This window comes from Varroa jacobsoni, unplaced genomic scaffold (assembly GCF_002532875.2).
Source record: "Varroa jacobsoni isolate VJ856 unplaced genomic scaffold, vjacob_1.0 scaffold_22, whole genome shotgun sequence".
Classification (NCBI taxonomy): Eukaryota; Metazoa; Arthropoda; class Arachnida; order Mesostigmata; family Varroidae; genus Varroa; species Varroa jacobsoni.
In genome coordinates, this window is record NW_019212924.1 from 79,044 (window position 1) to 102,718 (window position 23,675).

Genomic DNA, 23,675 nt, shown 5'->3' on the forward strand with positions numbered 1-23,675 from the left:
CACTTTCAAATTGGTATGCCCTAAATTTGTATTTTTGCTAGCAGATTTCAAATTTGTACATTCAGTTCCTATCGGTGTTTCCAACTTGTTTCATGTATTGCCTGTTATGCAGTATGATTTTAGCATTACTGTAGCTATAGGAATGAGTAACCAGTGTACGACTCATCCACGAAGCAAGTATGGGCCTTCTTTTCTGAGTTTAATTAGCCATGCGTACGCACTCACATATACTCGTAGGTATATAATGATAGGTCGCTGAAGGGTCGTCGGTCTACAGCTTGTTCTTTCGGTAAGCTACACGAGACCGTTTTCCCTGACTAAGGAAATAATATACATTAGTTCTTGGCTATTGCCTGTGGGGCCGAGATGCACGTAGCACCAAATGCCGTATTAGAGCTGCGGCAGGAAGCGCATTCAAGTACGCAATAATTGTATTAATAACGATAACATTAGTATAACTACTAACTGATATTATCCACGCAACCACCCCTCTATGGCCGATCATTTTGTCACGTGCTGCGACAACTCTTGAACTGTGAACCTGTATCGAAATACCAGAGTTCCTGCAACTACATATATCGTTGCTCTGTCTAACTCTTATTAATGTTCTAGCCGTTCATCGCAACACTTAAGGGTTCCCCCGTCTTTTTTTTCATCGTTACCATAGCAGGAAAGCGCTATATCCTATCGCTTGCTTTCTTTATCTCCGCCGATCTGGTTTGGAAGTTTTCTATGTTGTTCGTGTATTTATAAAAACGAGTACCCCTTGCATAACTATCAATTGATATGTGATAGATGGGAGATAAAAAGTTACGAAAAACCATGCTGCATGAACTCCGTCGTCTGCCCTAATATGCAGCTGCCGTTCATACTTCTTTTTCCTGTCATTAGGTCATCATCATCAAGTGAAGATACAGAGATCGAATGACGGTTAATAATTTTCGAAGCGTCGCTCAGCACAACAGTTAGCACATATAGCAAGAATAGTTTATTCGTGTTTAGGAAAGCGCAATCGTATTGTATGGACAGAACATACCTGACAAGCAGAAAAACTTCTTCGTGTTTGAGCTACTGCGCTCATTGGAACAATTCCAATCAAACAAGGTAGCTGGATTAAACTTGGTTCGCAATGAACAAAGTTTATTGCTGGATAAGTCTATTGAATGTCTCTTTATGACATGGACGTTAACCAGCAAAGTGGAATAAAGCCTTACTGAGCGTCACACTTAAGAAGGAATTCAGGGAAGATTGTTTATGCAATCCGGCTGAACAGCATGGATTTCGCATCGAACGTTGCGTTACGTAAGGGTGGAACGAGGAAGAACGATATTACACCAAAAACTCGGTAAACGTGACGAAGCAACTTAGTTAAAACCTTATGTCTAATCAACTGGCATGAGGTGAAATTCCCAATTTTAAATTTGGAGCCGAGTCTAAGTAGTTGGTCAATTTGAACACGTTAGAAGCCACAACGCGTTGCATAGGCAGAACTGCCTTAAAGTACGTAAATAACTTCCAAATACCTGTATGGCTCTGTTTTGAGTTCAACCTCCAACCGCCGTTAGGCATTTCATTGGATGGCTAACTCATGCCAAGGTTTAAAATTAGACCACAACGATTAGCACGTAAATTTATTAGCACTAAGCTATCACGGATACTTTAAAGATCTGGGGGTGATGTTTCCCCATGAACGGCCGAACGTTTGAAGTGTACATTACGGACAGAGCGCTATGAGCGATGGTATGGGAATGCGTACCTAAGACTTTCTTTGCGCACCTAGGAGAGAAAGATGGCGGAGATCAATTCTGAGTAAATGGTAACTATGACTAATAAAACGCGAAAAAAACGGAAAAATCAAACTGGCGTAGCATAGCTACACTTTTGCAGCACGTAGGATTAGATCTTGAACAATGGGATCTTTTCCCCGGGTCTACGTGTACCTACACAGAATTTCATGCAATTTGTACGTGGCAATCTTTTCTATCGTGCATGCAAATTTCTAGTTAGTCAAAATTCTAGTTCATACGATAGAATTTTTTTAAAAAGCAAACGAATGCGAATAAACACGTATAAACATACATATATAGCGTTAGTCGCTTACATCGTTTTCTAGTGATTTCTAGACTGTCGGATACATAGCAATAACCACACTCTGTATTGACAATTTGCTTGAAAACAGCAGTTGTACTGCGCAGATTTTACTATGTTTTATTTGTAGAAATCAGACCCTTTTTGATCAAATACTTACACAATGATTATGGGTATAGCTTAATTTTGTGCTAACCCGTGCGTCGTCCAAAGTTTGAAAGTATATAAAGACGACAATGAAGTACATATTATCCGAGTCTGATGCACCGCAACTCAAAAGGTAATTACCTTTGAGTTGCGGTGTACTTAGTGCTGTATATATAGGCTACTAGCACAAGATACTCTTTCTCAGAAAATTACATCACTTACTCTTCCATAATTACCTTAATACTCATTTCGATAAGATTATTAATCTTATCGTAGTACATACGCATGCAAAAGTTTTTTGGCTTACAACAGCCGCAGCAGAAATGGGTAGTTCCTGGAAAATTACTCCAACTTGGTGCAAAAAAGGTGAGAAGAGAGTTACAGCTTATGCATGTTAATTCTACAATGTCTATTTCTAGTATGATAAATGCAACTCCTTAAATAAAACTATAACAGTAATTACGAAATGTCTTCGAGAAATCTGGTACATTTTCATTATTTATTAAGAATTCTGCTTAATCAGTAAACGCTGTGCTACGTCCGTTATTCTAGTCTAGAGATTTTAATGGAAACTTCGGCTGTTTTGCCAATTGCTTTGATACCAAATAAATATTATCTTTTCTATCTAGAAAAAATGTTTTGCTTCCTGATGCTCAACGAAATTACACAGATTACATTAATCAAGCGGTAAATAAGTTACAGTTGTGAAACGTTTAACAAAACACCATAGTTTAAACAGAGGATCCATATTTTGATTTAGGATCGACGACTTTAGTCCTTTTTTAATGTTAAGTAATGTACGTATGTGTACCTAGTGAGCACGTGAACACGTATTGCTTTTTAGGTAGCAAACATTTCCCGGAACGACAGAGCCTCAAGTTGAGCCTTGTTATTAGGTGCATATAAGCAACCACGATGTTAATGCTTATCGTTATAAAACTATCCTAATATATGTACCGTGCTACGCGTCCTGAAGTGCGATATATTTGGTCTCTCGAACTTCATCATAAACGATACAACAGCTACCGTAACACTCTTGTCAGGCAGCGTATCAATCAAAGCTCACTTCTGCACTGCAACAAAGTCCTGCGTGTCGACAGCTGTCCTAAAACAAGAGTTCGGCTCCTTCGCAAAGATCCACTAATTCCATTTTGATGTCACGGCCACACAACCACTATGTGGAATGCATTCACATGCACAGAAGCAATTCACTCAAGTAACTTCGACCCCTCCGCTGAAATGCGTTTATTGATACTTTTTTCAGCTATCATCGCGACTGTTCAGGGATGAGAAGGAAGTGTATGGTAAAGTCATTTTTTATTCGTTTGTCTTTTTTCACTTACTGAAATTAATTGCGTATAAAATAAAGTTAACTTGGGCTTTCCAGCCTCTTCGTATACGATTTGTCTTCCTTTGCTAAACAACGGAAGCAAGGAAAAAGGTAAGAAGAATAAGCAAACGCGCAATGATAAAATTTCTACTCTTGGAATCAACAGCAGGCAAACAGTTTTGCCTGTGGCTCGTCAGAGTCGAGCATAATCGTTAATTGACCACTATACCGACATTAAACTACAACTTGAAAGTATAGAGGCTACGTCGACTGGTCACTGTGTCATTAGCTGATTATCTGTTTCTCATACAAAAAATATCAGCAATGACTGTCTTGTGGCGAACTGATATACTAGATTTCCTTTGTTGAATGAAACACTTCCAAACGTGTCACCGTTTTATGAGTACAGTAACAGGCTGCCAGCGCGAGCTCGAATGAACTGACTGATGTGTGGAACAAATGCGACATATGTAAACGACATCCACGTTAGCGTCCTGCCGCTAAAACGGTATTCGGAAAAATGCTATGAAGTTAACTGCGGATCTCAGCTAGCACATGAGCCCGCGCTACGACTGCTGTTGCTTTAGCGACGAGCGTCAGCGTGAGCCTCGGTATGGCAGGGCAGGAAAGGCCTGTTCTAAGGGCAGTAAAAGTCTCTGGTAGGTCGGTCCAGAAACCCACGAGAAAGTGAGCACCAGAATATCGACTCGCCGCGAAAAAGTTACTCGACAATCTTTCACGTTTTAACAGTGACAAAGATGATATACAAATACATAGGTTCTAACCCCAGACGTTTATAAAATTTACTAATTCGCACTTAGTAGATTAGCAGCTCTAGGCTATAATAATAAAGGAGTGCAAGCCATCTCAACAGTGGACTACATACCTAGCGATACGGTACACGCTGAAAGGGTGTTGTCTCCCAAAAAGGAGAGGAGATTTGCCACCACGTACCTCAAAAAGGCAGTTACTGGAAAGTACTTAGTGATGAAGTGGGTACCTATGTCAATCAATGATATCTTTGCAACAGAGGCCATGTTTAAAACTGCAAAGTTTCTAGATCTTTCGCTTCTTTCGAACAAGCCTTTTCAAAAAAAACGTAGCCTCAAATTTACTTCCGAATATTCTAAACTTGATGTTAATAGAACAATTTTTGTTTGTAAATCTTTTAGGATTATCAGTTGAATACACGATGAAGGTGCATTTAAAACAAGTACTATTACTATACCTGGTTCTTTCGCATATCGAGAACAGAGACAACTGCCACGTTTGAGCATTAAGTATGAACGCGAATCTGCTAGTGATAAAGTGCGCGTAAGACTTCGCGAAAAGGTATCTGAAGAAATCAATACAAGGCAAGGAAGCGTGCAAGTCCAAATGAACTATACTTTTGAATACTTCTAACGAAGAACCAACTGCACCAAGTAGCTTGTCATAGTTCCAATACGCTGGTCAAAGGCTGTTCGCCGGTATGTCGATCAATGACTTCTGATGGCAAAACCTGTACGTATTTCACAGTAGCGTTTAGCAATAGCCCTGCTTACCACACTGTGGACAGGGGTCTACTGCCTTTTATCAGTATGAGAAGGATATGGGCGAGTTGCCGAAAGAACAGTTGTGACCTGCCGACGGCCACGTACAGTGGATAGCTCTCGAAACAACCTGTGAGAGTTTGAAGAACTAATCATGGCTAAGAGGACTGTCGCTGCGATTGGTTCTTACCGCGGCTAATCAATTTCATACTGGTGTTCCTTTGTAGTCGAACCCGTCGAAAGAGCGTACGGTTGTGCCGATTCATCTTTATGTTTCCACGTTATAATGGGCATCTTATCACCATACAGACATCCTCTCTTACACGTAAATGAACTCATATTCGCGCCATATTTACGCAGGGAAAGGCGTCCCTATAGAGTTTCAAAGGTAACCTTATAGGTAAGAAACTGCACTTTTCGAAAGAGATCGTGGCTCGGCGACACGAGGCAGTCCGATTACGTAATATCTACGTGACGTTGATGGCGGAATTGTAGATAACGACAAGTTTTTTTTGGGTCTCACAAAAGGGCTTGCAGTAAGATCAAGTGCCAAATCGGATCTTACGGCAAGCTTATTTTGGTGTATTCGTTACAACACTGGCATTACAAAGACTTCAAATAAATCGCCTGCAGGTCTGTAAAATAGAGCACTTGACGGAAACAAGCAGAGGAATAGAAAGGTCGAGTTTGAGACATCAAAAAGGCCAGCCACTTCATTTATGAATTGCTGATTATGGAAACTTTTTACACATTACGAAAGCTTTCATACGCCTCACGAAAGTCGTTTTCAAAGCTTGCAATGTTACGCGGCGACAAATTAATTGTGGTAACTGAGCCTTTAACGGCCAGAACATGTTCACAGAGGAACACAACACAGTTATTGCAAGTGCAATGTTCACTAACATAGTACTGCAAATTATTCCAACATTATTATGACTAAACAGAATTTGATCAATTATCGTTTCTTTTTAGCTGCTAAAAATTTCCCAGTCCAATTAGCGCCTCATTACCTGAAAGTGTAGCAATCACTGTGTTATATGTTTGTTCTATCGCTAAAGGACGTCCTTTCTTTCATCGGAGAGCTTTAATGACGCGAGCGCTATGTTTGGATGGATTTTTAATATCCAGCCGTTTTTCTCTATCCACTCACGCAGCAGATATCGAACAAGTTGACCTTTAAGATACGCGTGCCGCCCAACTGGCTGGCTAGCTAGCTATTGTATACGTGTAAAACTGAAGATTGATAGGATATCAAAAAAATGGGTGGAGGGGGGAGGGATGAGTACTATGAGGCAAGAAGATAATATTGTATAAAGGGACGTCGCAATGGCGCGAAGCACCGAGAGATTCTATTTCATCTATTGTAGCGCTCGTTTGTGCGGCGCGATTATTGTTAGCGCATATTCAGGCCCAACCTAGTTCGGGTCAAACCAATTGCGTTCTTGATTGAGCTACGAAACGCGTACAAACAGCTGGCATCGGTGGCTGACTATCGATTACCGATCATAAACGTAAGTGGAAAGATTAGGCAAAAAATGTGTTCTTATTATCACCAGAAATGGAGTATCGCCGCGGTCGAAAATGGCGGTCGGTTACCTTTTACCTATTTGTAGATCTTGTACTCGCAGCGTCTACGGAATGGTAGAATATTGTAACAATTAGATACACTGTGGATAGAGACAAAACCCTATCCAACGTTGCTATTAAAAAATATCTTATTCATAATAATTAACAAATCTCACTATTTTGATGTGGCGGTAGTCCTGTTTTGTACGTATAGCCTTCCGTACAGTTTTGGACCTTCTATTATTAAAACCCGGTTTCCGTATGCAATACGACGCCATTTACAAAAGGCGCCATCATCTGGTCCCTACTTTATTAACAAAAATGAAACGCCAGTAGAGTATGTTATTCAACGCATGAATAATCAACAAAGTTTGAAAGGGCTAAATTGAAGTGGTTGAGATGGTGGAACTATAATTGGATAAGAGCGCAAGGTAGTTCAAGGCCACGGGTTTCCGCACATCCATGCCCATCTGCTTCGCTGATTCGATAAAACATCGATTGCTTCGGCAGTCACATCGGTCAACAGTCGGTCAGAGCTACATGTATCAAAATAGATTAGGATATTGTGTTCTTTTAGCGCGTGTTATTCTAGATAATGCCTATTACACCAGATATGGTTGTTATCCTTTAGTCAACAATGTTCTGACGTAAGTTAATAGGTTTTGAAAAAAGAACTCGTGATCTCGATCGATACACATCTTGTGAGGGTGAATACTAGTCATATTCCGACTTAAGGGATTCGGCCTGCCCGATTTTGTCTCGTATAATCCAACTCTCAGAATGGGAGAGAACTAATTATCAAAAGACCTATTTGATGGGAAAAATCTTACATTCACATTGATTTAAAACACATACATCTGGAATTGGCGTACAACCAACGAAACGCCTATATATCACTATAGGTGGATTTCTTCGATGAGATATTACCGCAGTTAACTGCATCGTTGATTACTGAGCTCACCACATTCATATCGTTCATCCTACGTTGAAGTAACTGTACGCCCTTCAAGGTTCTTTTTGTCAGCAAGTATGGCATTATGATCGCTTGTTCAAGAGTGTACGCAAACACTCAATATAGAGCATTTCGATAGATTTAGTACTTTTCTATTTATATTCACACATTCTCTCAGAAACTCCACGTGTTGGACTGAAAGTACAATCATTACTGAATTTCAGTAGTATATGGCTTACATGATTTCGCGTAGAAGATACATTTCGAAAGAAGATTATCGTTTTTCGCTTTGACATTATGTTAATTTAAAAATCGCCAATCACGCTGTCGAATATCGATGCTTCTCATACAGGTATTGAACCTCAAAGGAAGCCAATTAGGTCACCTGTAATAAACTTGATTTACACATGCTTGAATACTGGCTAGCGGGACATTTAGGAACCTTGCGAAAATGTTCGAGCACCCGCAAAAAAATAAAAAGGGAATAAAAGAATAGCTCGGATTAATTACGATAGAGCAGAGTTACCCAAACCGACAAAACCTTATCAAGAATAGCAATTGTATCAATACTGTGCCTTTAGCTGAATATAACATAAGCATGAGCTACATAGAAGCTCTCCGGCGTAGCAGCAGCCTAATAATAATGGAGAGTAATAATAAAATTAGCGACACTGTTTGTTCGACACGTACAGTGGTTTACAGAAGACCAGAACCTTATCGAACGTCAGCAAATAGAGCACTGGATCGCGCGGATCGCATTGATTGTCGCGCAACTGCTGCCATCAGCGACGAGAATTCATGCAGCAAAACAGTGCGTATTTTGTGGCAACTATTACGACGATACAAGACCTACCGTCGCGGGCCTTGGCTGTCTGTGCATACATGTAATACAGACCAGTATTGTGTATGCGAATAGACCGTTGCTATTGGATACGATTCTTAATCGATACCAATAATAGGGTTTTATTCAGGCTTTACTATAAACAAGGGATTAGACAAACTGCACATAGCAGCTTGTGATGAGAGAACCAAGGGAAGCAATTCTGGGGCTAAGGTCGATCGGGCGCTTCCAACAGTCTCAACCCTACATGATGCACTAAAAGTTTATAAGCGTAAGCTATCTTCGTCAATACAACATATCCTTGTAGAACATCACGGTAATTATTAAAAATTACCGTATGTTTCGTATGTATTAAAAATCGTATGTTTCGGCATCCACTATTATGATAGTATGAAGCTAATAAGTTTTTTTATTGTTCAAACAAAAATTCCTGTCCTAGTCAATAAAATACGCCAAGCAATCTGCGTCTGCCTCTATTGATCATAGCGTATTTCGGTTTGATATTGTTGTCACGGCGTGCAGCATAAAGACAATCAAATATATTCATAAGTCGGATCGCCTAGCAACCACATCTATGATATTTTTCCACTATTTTCTGTTTCATCGTGCAAATATTTCATAGACTGAAAACACAGCTTGTATAAAACCTTAATGCTTCAAAAGCATATTTAATCAATAACGTTATACTATGACGGAATTGTAGTCTGAGGAGGAAATCTTTGCGATGCGAGCATAAGAGTAAAGTCACAAAAAATATTTTGTTGTAACAGTAGTAGTAATAGTAGTAGTACAACCCATTTTATGCCGAAGTGAGTATCTTCACATACCATTTTCATTATTTCACTATGAATTTTAATGGTGTACATGTAGTCAGATTCCCCTGTTTGGTCTCACACAAGCTGCTGACATTATGTTCAGCTTGCTAGCATAATAATGAATAAAGCAGCCTTTTTTTTTTATTCAGAATTGGATATGTCAAATGCTAGGGGAACTTTGATATCATTAGCTGCGTGTAAATAAAAATAATCGTACCGCCTAAATCTCTACTTGTCTGTCCATCTGCTCAGCAATAAGGTGTTAGTCATATCCGCAGCAGCAGTAAACACGAACAGATATTTTAGACAATGTATAAAGCCAATCACACCTAAATGGTATTTTCCATGTAGAAATCATAACATAGTAAACGCGTAGACTATCACGCCCGGATCTTGTGCCCTGCTCGCGCATAATAATATAAACAACGGTCGGCGGTACCTAAGAGCCACTCATTCTAACATTTGTTCGACACGACATTGGATCGTCGCGGCAACGCCAGCCGCAACAACAACAATGAGAGGGGCGACAGACCAACACAACAAATGCGACAACATGTGTTGACCTTGAGAGCCAAGTCGCGATTGTTTGACCAATCGGGTCTTGGTCGTACGGCTTTTGCACGAACGCGGCAGCAACATACATTCGAACGATAATCAAGTATATATGGCGATTTCCGTAGAGATTTTAGCGTTCAGCGACTCAAATAGCGAATAAGTCAAGACCAGTTCGATCAGTGCTAGCAACATGAGCGCTGCAGATGTCTTAGCAGTACGTACGTACAAGAATAGTACCGCTGCTATTGACCGATAACTGAAGCTGCTCCCTGAAGCCGGAGTGGGGACCACCAGAAAGAAAACGGAACCGAACAAAATCCTCTGCTTGCCTTTGGTCTGCCCGTTTGTCTATCCAGGTTAACATAGCTGGGCAAACTGCAGCTGGCGAACGTGCGCAAAAAAAGTAGAAACGAGACAAGGTCGCGTGACTCCCGCACACTTACAGTCGCATTGCCCCACAAAACCGAGCTCTCTCCTTCATTTTCCAGGTATGCGACTCTGGATATCGCACACGTACCACAATACGCTAAACACAAATATACAATACAAAGTGAAGTTTGCTTTATCGGTAATCCCGACAGACGCAGTCTTGCATTGCGCTCCTAGTAGTGCCATCATTTTTAGCACGAAAATGTAAGTCTAACACCGCATCCGGATACGGTGGTAGTCATCATAGCAAAGGCAAGCATATTTGCATCTTCATGAGTCCACGATGATATGCGCAAGTTGATGTATGCCTACAAAATGAATCGGTTGCGTTGCATAACCGAGAGACTGTTTTACGGCAAAACTGTTTTTTAAATAATAAGCGTAGCGTATTATAAGGGTCGTGGCTAAACATCATCGCCAGTTCAACACCCGTATGTGCTTCCGATTAATTGGCACATTGTTAGCAGCTATCGTAGACAGAGTTGTTGTAATCCAACCAGCAATGAATTGCGTCGTAACAATAGAGCGGCTATAAAAAAAAACCACGTAACGAAATTAAGTGTGTAACGGTGCGAAGTGGCAAGGGGCGCCCGACGACATCTGCAAACAACTAAGTGGCGCTTGTGCCGAACGGCGCTTGCACCGAACGCGGAACGTTAGACCTGCTTCCGTACAAAAAGAAACGAAAAGATCAAATCCATCATATTTCACAGGATAATTTACTAGAAAAAATTATGTGAGCAGGCTTTGGAAGTTAATGCACAGTAATGCGATCATGAACAATAAGATGAAGTGAAATATATTGTATCATCGAATCCATATTGTGCTTAAAGATAAATGATGCAGTCTACTGAAACTAGTGTTTTTGACTTGTTGTTTTCACATTAAATCAGCGGCATACATTTTCTGTTAACTGTATTATACGATTTATTTAATGCCAAACAAAAAAAAAAAGGATTCTGCAGATCAAAGCGTAATCCAATAAACGTCTGTGTTATCTGTTCCAAAAAAATAAGCTTTTGCTTGATAATGATAATAGGATCTATACGTGAGTATACATTTGTGTAGACGTTCCGTTTACCTATGTATGTAATGTACCAGGTGACGTCACTGAGAGCATTGCGTACGTCATGAAGCATTATAAAACATACCAGCAGTAAATTGATGTTGGCATTTCATCCAGTTGCGGTTTAATTTTCGTTATCTCCTTAGGTAAGTTTATACGCGCCTATAAAAGCCTGTATTAAACAGACTTCCACACATGAGTGGTTGAAAATGGTAAAGTGCAAATACGCTACTACAGGCTATTTATCAAAAGACCACATCCAATTGTTCAGGTCGAAATTGGTTCGTCATTCGAGATTAACCGGGAGAGAATGTAATGTTATTCACAAATGGCTAGGTAGAAATAGGCCGCCTTAATTACAAGGTTATCCGTTTCTTACTGTGTCCATCAACCGAATATATCGATATCTGATTGCTTGTTCGTAATTTCTGTCACCTATCGAGATCTTACAAGGCCCCTAAGGCCTTTCTGTTGATGTGACAAACCATACGTGTTTCAAGTTCACTTTCTGATCGTTTATTGTCCGTGTCATCGTGGCAATACAATGCTGGGAACAAACGCCTTCGCAAAAGCGAATTTACTTGGAGTAAATTTGTTCTTTATTATTACCTTAACTACACTGAAACAATACTATGTTATCTCAGTTTTTAATCAAATTTAATTTTTTTAGTTCAGTATTTGGACCAACAACATTATACAATTAATCGAATACTTATGCAAACAACTGTTCCGTTCATTTTTCATTATTCTTATTATCATCACCACGCCAATAGTCGGACTATGTTTTGCTTATAGTTCACACTTCAAAAGACATAACAACAATGAAAGGCGTCTGCGTAAAATCGCTGGCGACAAGTGCCGGATAGTATTCGGCCGTTACACATGTTCAATGACCCATTAGTAATTCTGTAAAATGGACGACAATCCTTGAGATATTTTATCAGATATTTAAAAAGACGTCATCCTCAGGATCGTCCCTTGTAAAATCAGTGAACCGCAGTCTTGGGAATAGGTTTTTTACAAGAACAGTCTTCAATCTGATGGAGTTTCAAGCGTTAATTGTGTAGCGTGGTCTATCAGAGTATACTAAGCCATGAACCTGCAGTAGCAACCGAGCACCAACCATAGTTAAATACCCACATTGGGTCGACGTTAGTTAAATATAAAAACGAGAAACGATCCAGAACTTTTGTTCAGAAAACATGCCGACGGGTAATGACAATTTAGATTAACTAAGCTCGTAACCTTTTTCCATTGTATCACAAACACCTTGTCGTGTAGAAACTAAATTTTAGAAAGAAATAGTCAAGTGCTATAATAACATAGAAACGTGCCGTTTGTGTTGCAATCTTGTTGCAGTGCGACTGAAGCTGAAAATTACATATGCGGAAAGCTGTCCACCATCACTCGCATATATATAGCCCACTATATATATTCACAAAGAAAAGTAATCTATAAAATTTTAATTCTATAAAGGAGTATACGAAACAACGTATCATCGTACAAGGTATCATCGTACGATAACGTTGTTTCGTAAGTAGAAAGCATACTGTCAGAATGGAAGTTTCCATACTAATTGAATTGCAATGAACTGGATTTTTGGTGATAAGCAGAGGCATTAAAGAAACTAATTGTTGTATGTTTTTTGTAATAGGTTCGAATCAATCACACTTCGCAAGTTCTCATTACAGTACAGTTACAGGTAACGTGCGTACACAAAAAAACGTTTATGTTTTGTACGTTTAATGGATGTAAAAACAAAGCAGCCCTTATGAAGCGCTCCATGCGCTTCGCCATAAGCTGTAGCATGAGCCATTAACATTTTTGTAGCTGAAAATTTTACTCGTTAAAAAAATGTCACATTGCTGCCTCTTCTATTAACATTACAAAACAGTAAATATCACTTGTTTCGAGTACCTTGATTAGCGCCCTTTTCGTGGACGCATAGCCTTCGGGGCAATGCCACATTTCTCCGGCCACGTCAGACGTCATAAAAAGATGGTTAATAATGGTTATAATAGTTGAATTCACACAGTTTCCATGAAGCCCAAACAGATACGTTGGCAAAACATACAACATTAACACTGACAAGACTCGAGAGCATAAAGCAAGTTCGTGTATGCCGATTGCAGATGATATATAGACAAATACACTCTGACCGGACGAGGACATCAGGTCACTGAACCGAGGTAACTTGTCGGAGAACGACTGCGATCGAACGCTCATCAACGGCTACAGCTTTCAACGGGCAATCTCAGTCGTTGCCTTCTCAGAATTCGTTTTGCCCTTCTCAGGAGAAGGTTGTAGTTTCCATAGTATGATCTTTGCTGACTTCTGCCATATGACTCAGTATTTGTTCGCTCTTCGAGAACACACAAATTTCAGCTAACCACGCAACCATCTATATATTCTGTTTCTGAGATAAGTAATTCTTATTAAGCACTATGTGCGATGTCTGAGTCCGGCGCATTCGGCCTTGCCGCTATGGCGTTCGGATACCGTTAGTACCGCTGTGGATAGCACGCAACGGTTAGTGGCTCATCTTACGCGATTTCCCAACAATCACTTGATAAACGGTGATCCCACAGCAGATTGAAGTGAACTGGTCGACACGGCGGTCGACAAAATCAGATGACCCCAGCCGCAGCATCTTATAGTAAAGAATACATTGAAATGACGTATTGCTTTCTCACACAGAGATTCACACGTCAACACAGGGTAGCTGGTGGACATTCTGGTAGATTTGCCGAGTCAAGTACATGTGTTGTGGATTCAGCTCCCTTCAGTCAGCATAGATCGCATGAACGGGTAGACTTTGTTATTCTCTGATCGATTTCCACTGCCGCCTCAGTCTATTTCCTTTTGAGAGCCCTCTTCCAGAAGTTTCTCGTCATCGTCGATCACATGTAGCCTTTTTTTTCTATCGCATTATATTTTCGTTATAGTGATCGTAGCAAACACAGCCCACTTCCCTCCCTAATGGCGGCGGAATCAGCGTCGGCATCAGGATACGCGATGGTACTGGCACAAATATGGTGTTGAAAGCTATCTCTATACCAAGCTCAGGATGATCTCTCTCTGTCCGTTATACAGAAATTATGTATTCACAGATGCTCCGATATTCAAGCAACATCTTTGTTCCCAAACTCTCGCGCCCACTCCGGCACACACACACACACCAATACGTAGCGTGCAGCTGAGCGGGATGACAAAACTAGCCGGCGTTTGTCCCTGCTTTTGTCACCAACATCGCCATCATTGCTGTTACTGCTACAGCAGCCGCAGCTTCTTACTGTGTTGTTGTATTTTCCTATTTTTCTCTGACAGCATTGTATCTGGGGCCTGAGACATCACACACCACAGCTGATCAGCCACCGAGTCCGCCGCAGCGAGAGTCATCGGTAGCTGAGCATCACTAGCACGAAGGAGCCGGAGTAACAACGGTAGCATGGCTATATGAGAGAAGATTGGGGAAAGGGAGCTTGCGACCGCTGTAGCACATCAAGGAAAATTAAGCTTTTGCTTTGCTTTGCTTGCTTCAATGGAACTGCTACTATAATAGAGCGGCAATGCGACGGTCAAAGGCGCCGTAGCAGAACGGAGCCGAGCGGGGCAACGCAAGAGGTTAGAGGCGTTCGTTTCATTTAGATCTTTAGCTTAGACAACATCACGGCCAGATACGCAGACAAACCGACTGATCAGACGAAAACGGAACCGCAACCTTTGCCTACCGTCAATACTGCATATTCCATAATTTTGGGGTTCAGGCCGTTATCCATCGAGCATCTGAATATCGAAGATGGTAGTAAAGGTAGTTAACGTAGAGAATTCATCAGAACAGCGTAAGCGTCTGCCGGGAAAGCGCGGGGGGGGGGGGGTTGCAGTGCCACAGCAAAGGTCATCACCGCGAGATAACCAGCCGATTAGAATCGTTACAACAAAAATAATACTGATGACAAATTTTTGTAGGTAAAGCTTGAATGACCGGGTTCGTTTCTGCGTCGCATGCGCCGAGCAATGTGTACAAACACTAGCTTCGTTCGCGCTTCGAAACCGTCAATAGTCACAATACTTCACAACCATCTCTTAATAGTGATCAGCGTACAATTAGAGCAACGTAAAAAAAATGGCATAGAGAAAAAACAATTGTTTATATAACAAAAAAGTATAATAAAACCCGATGAACCATTCAAACCCTACTACAAACGTACATATATCGACGATCCGATTTTTCTCGGACATTTCCTATCTCATTGGCCTATGAACCTTGGTAGGCGATCAGAAAATTTAAATAAGAAATTGAACTACATGCAAATGTGGACGCTATTCGGTTTTTTTCACAGGAGGGTTTAGGAAATAGGGTCTGAAAAGATTAATGTCGATGCATTTTTCTTTTTATCTCGTACCTCAACAGAAAGTTTTTTTAGCTATGAACTTTTTCTAGCATCTGTGCGACTTATGGCTGCGTTATACTGGATTGGTTCGTTTAGTACACATACACACTAATAATAGTATGGTATAGTGTGACAATAAGGTTTCTTATCTATAAACGCCAGGAATCTTGAAACGTTCGTAAGTATTACTGTGTCTTACGTTCAGAAACCTAATTACACTTGACTATGAGAAACGCAAGCAAAATTATGAATTTCTGCATAAAAACGTAGGACTTAACTCGCACAATATTCTCGTACGGTCGGGGTACTACGCCAATGTACTACACCGATGTGATAATAAATGTACACGGATTCGTAGGATATTTACATCTTGCGCAGTTCGCACAAATTCTGGTGAGTTTTTCACCTTTATACAAACTGTAAAGTACCATACGCTTGAATTGTGCTTCCTCCATATTTATCTACCAAAAAAAAGTTCCTTACCTTACTGTATCAACAACACTTCGCCAAACGATATCCAACATCTAATACCGAATTAAAAATCGACAAACTTAGTTAACACAACGACAGTTTATAATACGCGACATTATCGGAGCAACAATGAAGTAATTGACAAACTAGTCAGATTTTTCATTTTTAGAGATATACATATATATATATATTTTTTTTTTTTATATATCAACGTCAGCTGCCGAAAACTGAGAACCGCAATGACCCGAGAAATATATTAGCTTAAATCAATGACCAGATTCATAACCAGCGTCGGAGCGAACAAAAAAACGCGGGACGCGATGCACAAAATGCTGGATAATGCTATTGTTGTTAACACACGATTGATATAAGCGACCAATGCCTCAATAGCCGATCAATACCTCCATTTAACTCTGTGCGCATGTCTTATCCGACGGGAAATCAGACAGTACCAAGCAGTCGCAAAAACAAGGACCCCTTTGGGGAATCCCCGTGAAAAGTTCTAAACGAGTTTTGTATTCCTTGATCAATGCACCAGCATTTGAGGCTCAAGGAAATGCCGAAGACCCAAATAGCGACGTTGAAATCGCATTGTGAAACATTTAGGACGTGATGTCTAGGTGGGCCAAGAATAAATAGCAAGCGTTACCAATGGAACAATTCAAGGTGTCCGAAGAGTAGCATCTTTCAGGATTGATTTTTAATCCTATATATGACAATGATGCCTCGTTAAGGTCATCTTTAACAATACTGCTTCGTATTCTTGTTCTGTAGCGAAGAATAGTTAATTTACCTAGCTTCTAATCTACTGGTTAAGAGTATACTTGCTGATACGTGTACTTACATATCACACATACTCGCAAGGCTTTGCGAACTCCTTGTCACTATGCTGTGCCTTTATATCGACCTGCGAGGCGCCCGTAGTAGTAATACTACGCTATAAGGAAATGGTTCTTTTTGATAAACGGACTATGGTGCCGTTATTTTGTTCTTAAATTGTTCAGCACAAGGGTTGACGCTTATTAGGCCACCCGAGAAGACTCTTACTTTCCCATTAGCAATGGCGCACATGTTCCCAGCACCGAAAAAAATGAAGTGGGAACAAACCAGTGTTTTTCGTCAAGTATGCTGTATTTTGTTGGTTAGATGCAAACACCTGGATTGTTTCATGTGAAAATATATCGACAACAAAGACCAACGATTTATTATAGGGATGTGCCTAAGAACACCAGAAGAAGAAACGATATTTGGACCTGAGAGGGACATGACCCGGTTAAGTATAAACGTCTACGTACTTCGTCCTGTATAATAATCTAACCTTAAGTTCATTGAGTTCCCATGAGGCTGGTGTTTCCGATGTGTCTTTGAAGGCAGCTCGTGTCGCTAAAACTCCCACTGCTCCCACTGCACCCGCTATGAGTGCCCAGCGCCCATTTGACCACCATCTTTCCGGGCCAAAGGCTCGCTCTGAAATCAGCGATGAGAAAGAAAAACAACGGTATATATTATTCGATCAAATAAAGACATTCGTTTGGCGAAGACCGACTTTAAATGACACGATAACGGATGGAATGCTACTGCTATGGTTTCAGTCATCACGTGCCAAGCTGAACTATTTCGCTGATTTGTTACAGTGTGTGTCTGCACTACTGAGACAGTTCACTGGTTTCCTGGTCGATACCCACAGTCTGAGCCTGACATGCCAACTGTAGTTTACTGCATCCTCATTATTATTCTGTATTGTACATGGTCACCGCTAATATGTAACACCTACATATTGCACTAAGCCCACATGCAATACCTGGCAGAGCTTAATTAACAACCCAATCTTATCGAAAAACCCAAACGAAGAACTTCGTTTGGTTGGAAGATGACGAAAATAGAGCAGTAGTAAACTATTAGCCATATTAATATCGTGTATAAAAGAACTGTTGGCATTGTATCCAGCTTTCATTGTAAGCGAGGCCAGGCTCCCTCAATTATCGCTGTGCGGAATTAACAAAGGTACTATATTATTTAAAATTTAATTCAGAACTAGAAAATCTACGTTTAAAAAATAAATTGATCTAATTGATTTAAACTTAATTAACAACATATATATCCGTTGGTCGCAAAACTTGTGCTGTCTTGCGTAACGTCAACAGCGCAGTCACTTGTAAGCTTGTGGAGGATTGAACGTGAACCACAGCTACAGAACGTAATATAAAACATTTTTATTACATATACATAAAGTTTCGGTCTAATAGAATACAATAAACCTTCATTGTCACACCTGTTTTTATTAGCTTTAGCACACCTGATTAGCTTTTGCATTGTTTGCATTAACAGGTTAATTGGTTTCATGAAAATAGTGATGGTTGACAAACTTACTGTGTCCGGCTGCAATTGGTTTCAACGCGAAGCCTCTGCTACACGCTGTCCCAACGAGCGGCTGACTTGAAGCTCCAAGGGACGAGGAAATTCCCGTGGACCGGTTAGGTGACGTACCCAAATTTTGTAAGGAGGAGAAGCCCCCGTTTCCACCGCTATTCTCTGCCAGAAATGAGCCCCATGGCCAACGGGCGCCCAAAAGGACTCTGCCGATACGTATCGATGACCCCGTACGGATAGACCTGGAAGTAACCAACAAGCCGTTATCAGACGAGTGAGTGTTGTTTCATAATCTTTAACACAATGTTTGTATTAGCCAGCGTAATATGATATTTCTTAATAGCAAACTACTACAATAAGACTTTTGCCTAAAGGCAAATTACGATTAGAAAACCAACGTATCAATACATTGTTTCATAAAAAAGGCTCTTAGGCGTCAAATGCGCCTGCATAAGAATGCCTACGGGGAGGAAGTTTGATAAATAAATGCAACTTAAAAGCGTGACCCATAGGCTACGTTTCAAACAATCATTCCCATCTACTCTGTTAACATAAGTTGTATCGAATAAAAATCTCCTTTTTACGCAACGCATGTGCTTGTTTAATACGCTAGTACTGATTTTAAAGCCAAAGTACGAAAACTGGTGAGAATATACGGCGTTCAACGGAGATCAGCAACGCGTCAAACAGAGAAGAAGAATATTTGTCGTTTTCTTTCCGCCTATCTGCTGAATAGTAATAATTACACACTCCATTTTAAGGACTACACTGGGGCATGATCGCGCAGGAGTTCGGCCAAAATAACGATCTTGCCATATGCGTTTCGGTAACCGCTGGCTCCGATCGCGCTAGGTCGTTTCGTTGTTCCTACACGTCCAACGTTCGGCTGCACTTCTATTTCCGCGCATAACGCGTCCTTGAGTGTGCACAAAGCATCGCAAACTTCGGCCTTCATTACTAAACGATTGTTGTAACACAGCTGGGCCTCCCCTTAGACTGGTAGTGTCACAGCTTTACTCATTACAAAGTAAACAGCTGTAAACAATTTCATATAGAAATAGCATTAGAAAATTTTAACACTATTCTCTCAAGAGTAAATTTCAGTAGGCTAAAAAAAACGAACAAAAAGCAGTTCGTTCGCAGACGAATTATAGCAGAGCCTTGGTTTCTAAGTAAGATATACACTACGCTTACCTTCTTCTCCATTATTTTATCTCATACAACATTAACTGGTATGAAATTGCAAAAATACTAAAGGTCACGCTTACACACATCATAGAAGAACACGCTGTACACGTAAACTAGAATGGAAACGTGCCTCAATATTCTTTTTAAAATACAGTTTATAGACATCCGCCTATAAAAGCACCTCACCAGACGGGAAGCTGAACTGATGGTAATACTTATTTCTCGCAAAGTGTGTACTTTTCAAATGTAGCGTACAAACAAACGCAATGCGTTAACGGGTTTTCATAGCTGTTGCGATAGCCACTTTTTAAGTGCTTAGTGCAAACAGTTTTACATTACAGTTTTATGTACAAACATAATTACATATCAGGGTTTAAATATGTGCTATTGATACGACGAGCTCGGAAGTCTCAATTTGTCTTGCTTAGAATGTTCGCAAAAACATACCACAGTATCAAGATCCCATCGTTTGTAACGGAACGAACCTCGTCCTATAGTATAAAATACAATAAATAGGTTTCCGGTTCCAACATTCCGAGTATACAATGGCCTTATAGTGCTCAATTGCCAATCTCTAGCAGTCGAGCTTTGTCATTATTAAGGTAGGTATTGGCGTTAAGATGGCGGGACCTTTTTTTGGGAACTGTTGGGCACTTACGTAGCTAGTGGAAGGTTAAGCTAATCTCTGCTATGAAATATCGATCAGAGTTAACCCTTGGGAGGCCAATAGTAGACGCATAATACGCGATCATTATTAAAACAGTGTTCAATATAGATTGCAAAACGTCATCCCATTTCCCAATATAGCAATGAGAACGTACACAAACAAGTACAATGAGGAATTTTCGAGTGATACATTTGGATAAAGTCCTTTCTTCTGGGCCGTATGCTCCCACACAGGTGAGGGTCACAACTGAGCCCGTACAAGATTTTCTTTGTTTCAAATCTACCAATAAAAATATAGAAAGTGAACTCGCAGCATTAACTGCGCGCGGAGGATACCAATCAGACTGTAATTGCGCCACAGCCATTCGAGGTATTCGAGTGGAACTTCGAAACCGTTTAAGATGTCTGCACGTATATCTGTTCATTAATAAAGCTTCTCGGTTTAACCGAATTCATAGAGCAGTGTGTCTACGATGTTTTTATTCAATTTACCAGGTCAAGCTGGCGAAAATAAGAATAAATAAATGAACCGTAAAAGAACATCCGTTTTGAAATGAGATAATCCTTTACCTACCGCTATACAAGGACAGAACGATCCTTTTTTGTACATTATAGACAACGAACTGTCGCTTAATCGTCGCAGCAAATAGATTATTATAGACGCCAATCGTAAGCAGCCTGCCGCAGGCGTGCGAAGAGAAATTCAAGTTGAATGCAAATCTTGTAATAGCGATAGGAGTATTAATGTCTAGCTTGAATGTACTGTGAATACTATTATATTCTGTTCTATCTATTGATCACAGTTCGGCTTTGTTCTGTGTTCTGAGGCTTATTAACTATCTTTATAGTTTATGTTTTATATGATTGTTCGACACCAGAAAGTTCTTCATTAATGTGGCTTCAGAGTAACTCGACAGAGCTGATATAAAGGCGAGGTAGAGATTTATTTCTGGCGTGTTTACCACTATAACCAAAACGTTCACCAACGCTTATTCGAATGTTCTTGATAGCCATATATGAGGATCAATTATATCTAAATTACTATGATTCTCTTTAAACAACACCTGTTTGTACTTCAAATATGAGGTGGATGAAACTTTATTATTGCCTTTGTGTGATCTCATCTCACGGACAAGCAAATGTAATGTTATAGGTTTCCAGCTTGAAACACATGTGATCCAAGACGATGCCTCGCGTTACAAATAACACATTATTGGTTAAACTGTAATCGCTCTGAAACTGGTCATGTATCCGAGACTGATGCCGCACGTCGAAGTAGATTAAAGATTGAAGACTTTTCATGGAAACTGTTCTATCTGTGCTTCATTAACGAATTTCACGAATCATTCGCAGAAAATAGTTTTCTTCAGTTACTAGCTGTTAAAATTGCAAACTTTATTTTCATTGAGCATTCATTTTTAGGCAATGTATGTTATATTACCAGAAGTAACGGTGATTCAAGTGAAGATTAGATCATGAGGGACAATTAGATTCATAATCTTGACTAGACGTTGCACGCGGCAGTTTATCCTACTCGTTAATATCGTTGAAACCAACGTCAGCTACTAGGAAACGGATACTGCGTCTTCTTCCTCGATGTGTAGTTCAGGGGAGAAGCCGTTACTTTTTTTAGCATCTAAAGTGTCTTTCTCCGTTACGGTTGAATGAAATGAACTGAGCTGGCTTTAACTGCCCCATACGTCAATACCACAAAGCGCTCCTTCCTATCAACTAATGATAAATGTTAAGTCAGACTGTTTCATTTTGGTGGCGGCTGTGGGATGGCTGGGAATGCGCACAGGTTTTTACGCATCTGGCTATTTCTACTGTGTCAACAGCGCCTCAATGTAATATCAAGGACTTGCCCAAACTAGGTCTAACCGGAGTGGGTCTTACTAAACCTATCCGGCGTTTCTCCAACAGACTTATGATATAACGTAGTAACCATATGTCATGGTAACCATTTCTCTGTGCCGACACTTGAACAACCGATCTCTGCATATTCATGGTCACCATTGCAACACGCTCAAAGATATTAGGTCGCCCATACTGTGTCTCAGCATAAACGATGTGCTTAAGTAATTGGACGTTACTGAAACTAGCGTTCGATGAGGTTCAGCCGAAGAGAAAATTAGAGGAGTTTCAACGCCCGGGTAAAGATCGCGGATACTCGACCAATTAGACGCTACCGAAGGCGCGACATACCCACGAGCGATATCCAGACTTACGTGCATAGGATATGTTCATATGGGACGGCATTAGAGGACCTCTACATCTGCTTCCTTCCAAAGAACGCCGAGTTGCCCAAGCGGTGCTTCAAAAGCGGACTTATCAAGATATAGCCCCCAGAGGTCGCAAGCCCTAAGTATTAGCTGGGAAGTCATGGTATGAAACCCGTAAAGCTGCTATACGAAATAGTACCCTTAGTGCATTAACCATAACGCGCCAACTCTGTTTTGGTAGGCGGCGATAATAGCACTATTGCGCGAGATAGAAAACTGGAGTAACCCAAGGAAATCACGAGCAGTTGTGCCAAAATCAGCCGAGGTCTTCGTGTTTTCAACTTGCAATGGGAGCCACTCAGACGTAAACATTCTATACGTCCTGTTTTCAGACCGGGGAATATGTACTAAGTAGATCACTATGTGCCTGGCTGTGACATGTGTCGGCCTGTAAGAGAAAGCCAGAAAAGTACATGCCTTCCTGGAAGAAGGATCTTCTTGGGCAGAGTCCACAGCTGCGGTTGCAACGCGTACTGGCATGACAACCGATTGTGTTCCGAGACGATGGAAAACCTAGTTGTGTGGAAAACCTAGTTGCACGAGCTTGTTATCGCGGACTCCTGCAAGTTGAACAAACTTTTTAAAACAGCAGTATCCTATCCCACACGCTTAGAGAGAAATCACGAGGAGGGCGTAATCACAGCGTAACGAAATTAAATCCAGAAAGCGCAGTACGATACCAGCCGCAGGATGAGGACGTGATGTTAAATAAGTGTGCGATTATAGAATAGGTATATGATGTATCCCCGTTTGTATGTTTCTGTTTGTATGTGCCTGCGTGAAAAAACGCATAAACGGAGCTTGTTATGACAAAATGGAGCTAATAGTTGTATGTACACTTGGGATTTGAGTCGTTTGTGCCATATTAATTGGTTTTCTCTCCTCTCCACACTATCACTATAGATTTGTGACATCGATACTTATGTTTCAAACGGCCACGGCTCACGAGATATTTCTATGAGGTACATATTATATTCTCTAAT

The 23,675-nt window shown here is 40.5% G+C and overlaps 1 protein-coding gene across 3 annotated transcripts in view; it reads right to left on the reverse strand.

The window, feature by feature from the left end:
• Pisd (phosphatidylserine decarboxylase) overlaps positions 1-23,675 on the reverse strand; it is a 44,920-nt gene that overhangs the window by 13,006 nt on the left and 8,239 nt on the right. The window contains exons 1-3 of one of the 3 annotated variants that reach the window (XM_086967484.1): positions 19,307-19,520; positions 18,557-18,798; positions 17,505-17,653 (exon numbers count right to left, since the gene is read on the reverse strand). In XM_086967484.1, the coding sequence (XP_086823610.1) occupies positions 17,505-17,653; positions 18,557-18,798; positions 19,307-19,311 (396 nt within the window). In that variant the 5' untranslated portion in view covers positions 19,312-19,520. Of the gene's footprint in view, positions 1-13,238; positions 14,746-17,504; positions 17,654-18,556; positions 18,799-19,306; positions 19,521-23,675 lie in introns of those variants that run through there. The other 2 variants (XM_022856046.2, XM_022856056.2) reach the window with 2 other exon arrangements.